Here is a 10,113-nt window from a genome sequence, read left to right on the forward strand (position 1 = left end):
TACATGTGAAAAACAGGCTCTTTAAATACTGCTTTAGTTTTTGTTTAGTGAAATAGTTAAAAGTTCAAAGTGTACAGAATGACTACACCTAATCTAGACCCCAAAGTAGCTCTAAGCACATTTTCAAAAACTCTCTGGTTCTGAACTTCTCTGTGGTTTGTTTCTCTCCTCAGTGAGTGAAATGGCGCTGCTCTGACCCAAAATGGCGGCTGAAGCCAACACGTCAGGGGCGGAGCCGGACGGGACATCGTCATGGCCACCGGCGAGCGCTGTCCCCACGGTGACGTTCGAAGGCATGAACTTCCCGGAGGACACCATTCGGCTACTCAGTGTGCAGGTAACAAACTACAGTACTATTACACTGCAAAAAATAAAATCTAGCCAAGATGACTTGAATTAAGACAGTTTTATCATGATATGAGTAAATTTCACTTGACAAGTAAAATTATCCATCAACGGAACAAGACTTTTTGTAGTTAAATATATATTTGTATATCTTGCTACACTTAAGATAGGAAAAACAACAACTCTTTGCACTTAAAATAAGACACAAAATCTAATGTTGCTTGAATGAAGAAAAACATACTTATTCCATTGGTAGATCATTTTACTTGTCAAACTGAATCTACTCAAATAAAGTAAAATGTTCTTAATTTAATAATCTTAATTTAATTTCAGAAGTTCTTTTCACGTGACGACCTTCTACACTCTAATCTATAGTTTAAACTGAGCTAGAGGACAGGACACAACACTATGGTGGAATTTGCTGTCAGATTGCAGATTTGTTTATGTGATTTATTTTTATCTCTGTAATTACTGGATCTATCCACATGAGACAAAACCTGGCACAAATTTCAATGTGTTCTGTCAGCATAAAAATAAACAAAAGTGACAATATTTTTTCCGCAAAACTTCAGAAGTTGTTGTATTATTCAACCTCAAAGTAATGACTGTTGTTATTTGAATTCCTAATTAGATTACCTTAGATTTTTATAATAATACTACTACTAATAACACTATTAGTATAAGGCGTATTGCTTTTCTTGATACTCAAAGACGCTTCACACAGTTCAAACTGACAAAGCACAGTGAATAAACAGATAAAAATGAGATGCCATTATGTTTGATTTTTATTGTTATTGTACAAAATACAGTGAAACTTAAATAGAGCAAATACATTTTTTCTTTCAGTGGTATAATGGTAAAAGTTTAATATGTCAAGTGTTCTGAGACAGGGAAGTTTAACTGGAGACTCCTGTCCTAGAACGTGAACACAATGTCCTGTAGCCTCTGAGTAACCTGCAGAGTTTGCTCACTGACACATTTATACTTTCTGTTCTACGTTAACTCTCAGCAGTAACATGCAATTCCGGCTTGTGTCCACAGGTGGTGCTGATCCTGGCCTACAGTACCATAATAGTTCTGGGGCTTATGGGTAATTCTCTGGTGATTTATGTTATTTACCGCTTCAAGACGCTCAGAACCGTCACCAACTTCTTCATCGCAAACCTGGCTGTGGGTACGTACATATTTAAAGAGGGAGTGTAAGGTGAAATCAGTTCTTTCAACTTTTTTTTTACTGTCAGTAGCAGAATGCACGCTGATTGTGTTGTGATAGCCAAGTCTTTGAAGGGGGAGTGACTTAGTGTAGAGAACAAAGGGAGGGTTACACTCAGTGTCAAAAACTAAAGTGTAACCTAAAAAACATGTTAATGCAATGTTTTAGGCAAAAAGAGCACTTTCAAAACAATAAAAAGTAACATGGTGCCCCAGAATACCTCCTCTTTAAGTGTCATCACAGAATAGCATCCTCAGTTTTTATAGACCTGCTTCAGATCTGAGCCAGGATCCAGGCTCTATTCATGCTTTTTCAGAATGATGGAAAAATTAGGACTATTGCCATAGTAATGAACAATTTACACAAAATATTGTATCTTTTGAATGGTAAAAGGTCCTCAAAATGTTGAAGAAATAAAAGAGGAGGCGACCTTGCTGGACCCTGCAGATCTGTATTCAAATTCAACCTTGAATCAGAACTTTTTAATAATGTCACTTTCACTGAGGCATAAAACACAACTGGGGACATTTTTAAAATCCCCTGAAGCCCAAGAAATAAACGAGAAACTCCACTCTGAATTTTAAACCCGAGGAGATGAGCACAAACTGTGAAAATTATGCTAAACCATGCCTGCAAATATGTATTTTTTCTATTTGGCAACAAGATAATGGTCCCAAAGTGAGGGCTGTAAGGTCACCTAGAAGATATAAACTACTACTTTATTTTTACGACTTATGTTTACTACTTTCTACATTTTATATTTAGGGATGACATCAAATATATGAAGTAATGTAATATATATCAAAAGCCCTATATCATATGTGGTGGTAATTAAAGGTCCTATACCCAATTTTTCCCAATATATTTGAGGTCTTCCTCAGTACAGATATAGTGTTTAACCCCGGGCTCAGACTGCACGCCGGTCAGGTCAGCTGTACCACGGCACGGAGGATTAATTCAGTTGGATTCTATTTTTCAAAACTTCACTCTTTCTGAAAGTTGTGAAAACTCATTGTTTTGAATAATTAGGATGTTCGGGATGCATAAGATGGGTGATAACTTTGACCACTGGAACTGTTTACAGTGAAACAGATCTGACAGTAATAATCAGCTACAGTGCCTTTAAATAAGACTTGGTTAAATAGAATGTGATTTCTTTTGTCTTATATGTGTCCGAGAGCGGCTGTCAGCCTGTTGCTCTGTCATGGTGCAGACATCAGAGCGCCCCCTGGAGCTGAATGTGAGTCAGCAGCTGTCAGCTCAGATCTGAACCAGGACTGAAACAAGCTTTGTCTCTTTCACACTCTAAGATCAGCAACAGCAGTGTTTCACACGACATCACACCATTGTACAGACCAATCAAAAAAAAATAAAAAAAATAACTATATATATAGATAGAGAGAGAGAGAGAGAGAGAGCGAGAGAGCCTGGAATGTTACAGAACATCATTCAGTTATAAAAAGAACAGAGCATGTACTTCTCCAATTGGTTAATCTGCCTGTCCTTCATGTCCACTGAAAATCTGAACATCTTGATAAAGTATTTTTAAACGTTTGTGGTCTTGGTCTGTTTTGTAGCATTAACAACATTAACTGATGAAACACAGGGAATAACCAGAACCTGTGGAACCAGAAGTGAATCAGCTTATTTGTAAAAGTCATATTCTCTGGAGTTCACTTCAGGAAACATGCCCTTTGACCTTTGACCTCCACTGTTTTAGAGAAGGTCGCCCTGCCAACTCATTTTATTCTCAAAATGCCTGACCCCCATAAATCAGGACTAAACATGTAGAACTACACCAGAACTAAATCAGGACTAAATCAGGACTAAACCAGGACTGAACCAGGGCTAAATAAGGAGGACTATACCAGAACTAAACCAGAGATAGCACAAGCCAGACCTAAACCACATGTTTGCTGCAGGATTTCCTTGACAGTATGAGTGACAAGGCCGGATCTATTTTCTGTGGCGGATTAAGCCACTTCCCAGAGTGTATCATGTACAGTGAGACAGATGTTATAACAGATGTTGTATCCTCGAATGACTCCAGATTAAAAATGAATCAGAGTTGTGATTTCTGTGAATGAGACACATTCTGAGAAAATAACTGTTATGTACAGTAAGATTCTGTAAAAATGAAAGAAAATGGGATTATCCTGTTTTTTTTTGGAAAAAGTGTTTCTATAAATATGTTGAGAGATTTCCTTTTGTTGTGGCTACTACTACTACTACTTCTACTTACTTCTACTTACTTCTACTACAACCAGGAATGGACAAGGACCAAAACTTGAACTAAAACCAGAACTATGACATAAGACTAAACCATGATCAAAGTAGGACTAAACCAGGACTAGATCCGGTCAGAACCAGAACTAAAACAGGTCTAAAACCAGAACTATGAACCAGGACTAAACCACATCCTAAGAAAAGACTAAGCCAGGATTAAACCAGGACTAAACCAGTACTTAATCAAGTCAAAACCAGGACTAAACTAGTACTTGATCAGTCCTAAACCAGGACTAATCCACGAATCCACAAAGACTTAGTTTTGACCCAGAGCTCTTTTAGTGTTTGAATTTTTGTGTTGATTTTCAAAGAAAGCTTGGGACATTTGTAATACAGCAGCAAATTGGACACTTGATCACCTCGGGCTGTTTTTAATCAAAGTAAATAAAACAGCACTTTTTATGCTTTTGAGGTTTGCAGTGGTAATAATGCCATTTTAATTGTGTGGCCTTGAGCACTTTGCAAATAAGAGCTGGTATTTGTAGTTAATAAAAAGGTATAAATGTATTCTGACATTTTGAAGGCGTTGTACCTGATAAAATGTGAAAAACATTATAACATTCATTATAAATGTTTTTCAGTTTTTCAAAGTTTTTCCTCACTCACATTCTGAACATCCTAATTATTCAAGCAGCATTTGGAGACCACAGCAGAAGAGAAACCTTTCCTGGCCAGCCAGAACCCACTTTTTTTTTGTTTTTGTACAAATTTTACAAAGACGAGTGAATCTGAAGGTTTATCCTGTCTCCCTTATTTCAGAGGGTGTGATTGACAGGTGGATTAACCAATCAGAGAGAAGCATGGTCCATCCACATCAAAAAGAAAGGAGAAAAAACAACATAAAGAGCTGAAAAAGCATAGATTTATTATCTCAGGTAAAAGAAGTCATATATTTTGTTCTGAATAATACAAAAGAGATGTCTTCCAGATTTGAGAGGCACGAGATATAAATTAGCTGCTGTGGCTGGATCATCTCAAGCTTGGACAGAAGTTTTTCCACCCTCTACGGTAATGTAGAAGGGACTGGCTGGTCAGGCAAGACTAATGCCAGACGTACACTGTGCGATATTTTTCGATTGCTTCATTCAGCTCCAGCTCAAACTGAACGACCAAATCGCAGGGTTTAAATGTTCACAGCTCATAATTCATGTTCTCACACTAAATGATCTGATGCTCGAATGCGAGGAGTGACTGGATTTCAAACAGGTTTGATATTCTTGCGACCTTCGTTTGCCGATCAGGAGCTGGTAGAGAGGTATTAATTGGTTCTCGTTATCCCATGATTACTACACAAAGCACGATTAAAACTAAACTTGGCCCGATCCCAAAAGCAGTCGCACAAAAAAAAAAATCGCCTCAAAAAAGGGTCAAAAATTGCACAATGTATGCCCATCTTAAATCTATTCTACCCCAATCTTAGGCATGTTTCTGGTCTGGACTTGGATCTAACCCGGTTTTGGTCTGGTTTTGATCTGTTTTTAGCGGACCTGCTGGTGAACGCCCTGTGCCTCCCGTTCACACTGGTCTACACTCTTCAGGGAGAGTGGAAGTTTGGAAGTGTTTTGTGTTTTCTGCTCCCATATGCTCAAGGCCTCGCAGTCCACGTCTCCACGGTAACCCTCAACGTGATCGCCCTGGACCGCCACAGGTACTCAACCAGGACTAAATCAGGACTGGACCAGGACTGAACCAAGGCTGAAACAGGACCTAACCAGAATGCAACCAAGACTGAACCAGGACTGAAGAAAGACTCAATCAGGACCAGTTCTGAACATAGTCTTAACAGCATTTACCCAGGACCTAACCAGGACAGACCCAATACTGAACCACGTCTTAACCAGGATTAAAGTGGTTCAACTATACTACACTGGAACAAGAGTTGGTCCAGGACTAACCCAAAACTGAGCCAGGACTAGACCAGATGGAACCCAGATGGAATCAAAACTAAAGCAGACTAAACCATAACTAAACTAAGACTAAATCGGGACCAGAACTGACCAGAGATTAGACCAGGACCAATCCAGACCTAAACCCCCAATGATTGACCCAGAAATTAAATCAGGAATGAACAAAGACAAAAGTAAACCAGAACAGGGCCTGGTCTAAACAAGGACTGGACTAAGACTGAGCCAGGATTAAACCAAGACAGAACCAGGACTAAATAAACCAGGGGTAAAAACAAGACTGAACTTAAACTGGACCAGGACTAAACCAAGGTTAAAGCAGTACTATACCAAAGTCTACGCCTGGACCAAACCAGGACTAAGCAAGGTCTAACCTGGTCTTGTTTTGCTGCAGGTGTATCGTGTATCACTTGGAGACTCGCATGCGTAAAGATGTGTGTTTTGGCGTCATTGCTCTGACCTGGGTGCTCAGTGCGGTCCTCGCCAGCCCCCTCGCCATCTTCAGAGAGTATGGCTCATTCACACTGGACGGGCACACCATCCAGGTACTGTAACTACTACAAAGTACACACCATCCAGGTACTGTAACTACTACAAAGTACACACCATCCAGGATCTACCATTGTCCAAGATCCAAAATACACAAATTTATTAATCTGTTGAATCTCCCTTGTTATGACACAGCTCCCTTGGGGTAAGGGAAGTAACAAAAATAAACCAAGGTGGAAAAATTGAATAAATGAAGTAATGTTTAATTATCAGGAATGTAAAGGTAAAGTAACAAAACAGACTAATATACAGAAAATAATCTAAAGTAAGAAACAAAACAACAGACAATGAGTTTTGTGCCACAAAAGGGGTTACGCAGACTAACACAAATCGAGTGGTAAAACTAAGGGACACACACAAACCTAAACCACAAGTTCCGAAAATTAAACCACATAAACCTACAAACAGAATCGAGTGACCAAATTTTTAAAAAAGGCACAAAACAGAACTAAACTACAGAACTACACAGATGAACACAAACACAAAATGGCAGACTGGCCACCAAGAACAGCAGCCCTGAACAGCTACTGGTAATCTCCTTAAATAGGGGGCGGTGGCTGCAAGTGAGGTGGGCGTAGACATTCCCCACCAATCACGGGCCAGGGCTCCCACAGCAGGAATCAGGAGGACTCAGCAAAATAATTAAGAACACACAAAACAAATTAGAACTAAAGGCCTGGGGCCATAACACCCTGAGTCCAGATGGAAATGGGCATGATTGACAGGTGGATGAGCCAAACAGGACACACATGGTTTGTTCATATCAAAACAAGTATGGCTGCTAATAATTGAATGGTCAATACCAAAACTGGATTTAAGCCAGATCTAAACCAGATCTAGACCAGGACTAAACCAGGTCTAAACCAGGTCTAACTACAGTCCCCTGTCTCCTCAGGTGTGCACAGAGAAGTGGCCAGGCAAGAGCACAGATGGCACAATCTACTCCATCTCCATGTTGATTCTTCAGTACTTCCTTCCTCTCTCCATCATCTCCTTCGCCTACGCCCACATTTGGTCAAAACTCCGCGGACACGTCAGCCCCGCCGAAAACGCCAGTGCCAGCTCCGAACGACACCATCGAAGACGCAAAACCACCAAAATGCTCGTAACTATGGTGGTCGTTTTTGCCGTCAGTTGGCTTCCTTTCCACGCCTTCCAACTCGCCACCGATATTGACAGTTCGGTTTTGGATATGCGAGATTTCCGGTTACTCTATACGGTTTTCCATGTGGTGGCTATGTGTTCAACTTTCGCCAATCCGCTGTTGTACGGATGGATGAACCGGAATTACCGTGCGGCGTTCCTGGCGGTATTCAAATGCGCCGGAGCAGAGGCGGGGGGAAGAGGAAGGGGCGGGAGATTGGATAGCATTCATCCAATCAGCAACAAGAATCAGAAAAGTGGGCGGGACAAGAGTAAGAGTCAAAAGGAGACGCAGGAAGTGGCAGTGTCTCGGCTCAACGTAACTGATGTTTGAGGTGAGGAAGAAATTGGAAGCTGGACTAAACCAGGACTAAACCAGGACTAAACCAGGACTAAACCAGGACTTTTATTGTTTAAGAATCAGGAAATGCACTTTTAGCATGTTGTTAGCTTTATTAAAAGTTGTGAAAAGAGCTTATAAAGTCATCACAGAGAATAATTATGATGCTCAAAATGCACAAGGTAAGTGAAGAATAACTAGATCTTATCTAGATTTAGATAATTAATCTTGTGGAAATTGCAAAGATTAATTTTACCAAGTTTTCTTTGTTTTATTCCAGAGAACAAAGCCATCAAATCCAAGTCCAGGATTAGATCTGGATTAGACTGGGTTTTTCTGGAGGCAGAATCACAACAATGAGAAGGGAAATAGAAGAATAAAAGAGAAGAAGACAATATGGCCGACTAAAATAAACGAACAAAGATGGATTAAACTGACACGAGGAGACAGCTGAATGTTGGACCTCTGTTTGACTCTATCTGGAGGACTTTAAGATTTCTGTGGAAATTTCACCAGAAATCAAATTTAAATATTATCTTTTTCCGAATGATATAAACTTTTGATGGATCATGGCTCAAAATGTTGATGTTTTGAGGAATTTGTGACTGATAAAAGAGTGTAATTTTACTGAAGGTAATATTTGAAAGAGCAAACAGGAACAGTGCATTGGTTATATTATATTTCTTTTAAAAACGTTAACTAAAAAATAAGAATTGAAGGACTGAAACTGGTACTAAACCAGGACTACAGAATTAGGTCTTAATATGGGCTATGCCACGAATCAAGAAAATATGTTATACCTGATTTGGTAAATCAGGGCAACTATTTTGATAAAAATAAACATAGATACTGAAGACATAAATAGGAATTAATAATGGTATTTAACCAGGACTGAAGCAGGTCTAGTTCTGTAGGTCTAAACCAGGTTCAAAACCAGGTCTAAAACCAGTACTGAACCAGACTAAACCATGAATAAACTAGTTCAAAAACTGAACAAGGATTAAATTTATGGTACATTCTCACTGTTCGTGGTTTAGTTCAGGTTTAGTCCTGCTTTAATCCTGATTTGATCCTGGTTAAATCCTGGTTAAATCAGAACTAAATCAGCACTAAACCCAAACTAAACTACAGCTAAACCTGTTGAAAACGAAGACCCAGTCAAGCCTAATACAAGTCCTAAACCTACATTTGAATGACTCCATAAACCAGGACTACACTAAAAACTAGACCAGGACTAAGAATGGTCTGAACCAGGTCTAAACCTAGACTAAACCAGGACTAAAACTAAACCAATATCTTTGTTCCTGTCTGCTCTTTCAGACCGTATGTCGAAGGCTTCATCGTTGCATGAAAAAACTACAAGTGAAGAGATGCATGATGGGAAGTGTAGTCTGTGTGAACTACATATTTATGGGACTAAAGGGCTTTGTTTAAATATGTCCTTGTTTCGTTTTCCTTCTTCGTCTCCTAACATGTTTCCTATTTCCTAATTTGTTCAGAAGCTTTTCTCCTCCAAATATGCCAATTATTTTTAATGAATGTTGGCGGTGAAACTATCCTGGGTGCTAGACAGACCTTCCAAATAAACTATGAATTGGATTTTATTCTCAAACAAGCTACTAATTTAAACTTTTAATTAAATGATCACATCCCCCTTTCACTCATGCAGTTTGACGTATTAAAATGTATTCAAATTATAACAAACACACATTTTTGAACTGTTTTCATTGTCGTACAGCGAATTTTCAGTCCAATATTGAAAAAAAGTGACATTTTGGGAAGATTTGTAAAGGTGCAACTTTTTTGATGGAGGGTCTGCCACCTTTTTGTCTCCATGGAGATGTTACCTTATTTCCTTCAATGTTGTTAGTTCTTTTCTTTTTTTTTTTTTCAAGAGCCTCAAAACCCCAACAAGTGCCAGTGCCAATGGATTTTGTCTTTGATGTTGATGTACTAAATACAATGTTTGTTTTACATCAGGAGTCGAACCCTCAACCTCCTTATACTGAGAGGAGACAGGACAACCACTCTGCCACAGTAACAGAGGGAGAAACAGATATACTATTTGTATTTATTTTTATTTTTTACACAATGAATTGCTTATGTTTAGTTTTTCACAATTTGCTTGTTTGTTTTGTCAAGTTTAAAGCTGTCATTTTCATTCTGTTTTGTCTAATAACTGGACTTTAATTACCACTAATAAAGCATGAACGAAGACTGAAATCTTAATCAACAATTAGTTTATTAAGAATGACTCAGACGTAAAACTACTTGATGTGTACCTTTACCTTTCGCCTGAGATCCAGACACTTCTTCAGTACTTTACAAGAATG

General features: G+C 38.9%; 1 protein-coding gene across 1 annotated transcript; it reads left to right on the plus strand.

Annotated features, from left to right (window-relative positions):
• Positions 1-202: 202 nt before the first annotated feature.
• Positions 203-8,183, plus strand: npy2rl (neuropeptide Y receptor Y2, like). The gene is made up of 6 exons (XM_020924011.2): positions 203-337; positions 1,387-1,519; positions 5,327-5,492; positions 6,143-6,293; positions 7,193-7,775; positions 8,061-8,183. Exons 1-5 carry the CDS (start codon positions 203-205, stop codon positions 7,772-7,774), a joined length of 1,167 nt encoding a protein of 388 aa, XP_020779670.2. The 3' UTR covers position 7,775; positions 8,061-8,183.
• Positions 8,184-10,113: the final 1,930 nt, after the last annotated feature.

Source organism: Boleophthalmus pectinirostris, unplaced genomic scaffold (genome assembly GCF_026225935.1).
Source record: "Boleophthalmus pectinirostris isolate CB_2022bp ecotype Guang Dong unplaced genomic scaffold, ASM2622593v1 HiC_scaffold_20, whole genome shotgun sequence".
Classification (NCBI taxonomy): domain Eukaryota; kingdom Metazoa; phylum Chordata; class Actinopteri; order Gobiiformes; family Gobiidae; genus Boleophthalmus; species Boleophthalmus pectinirostris.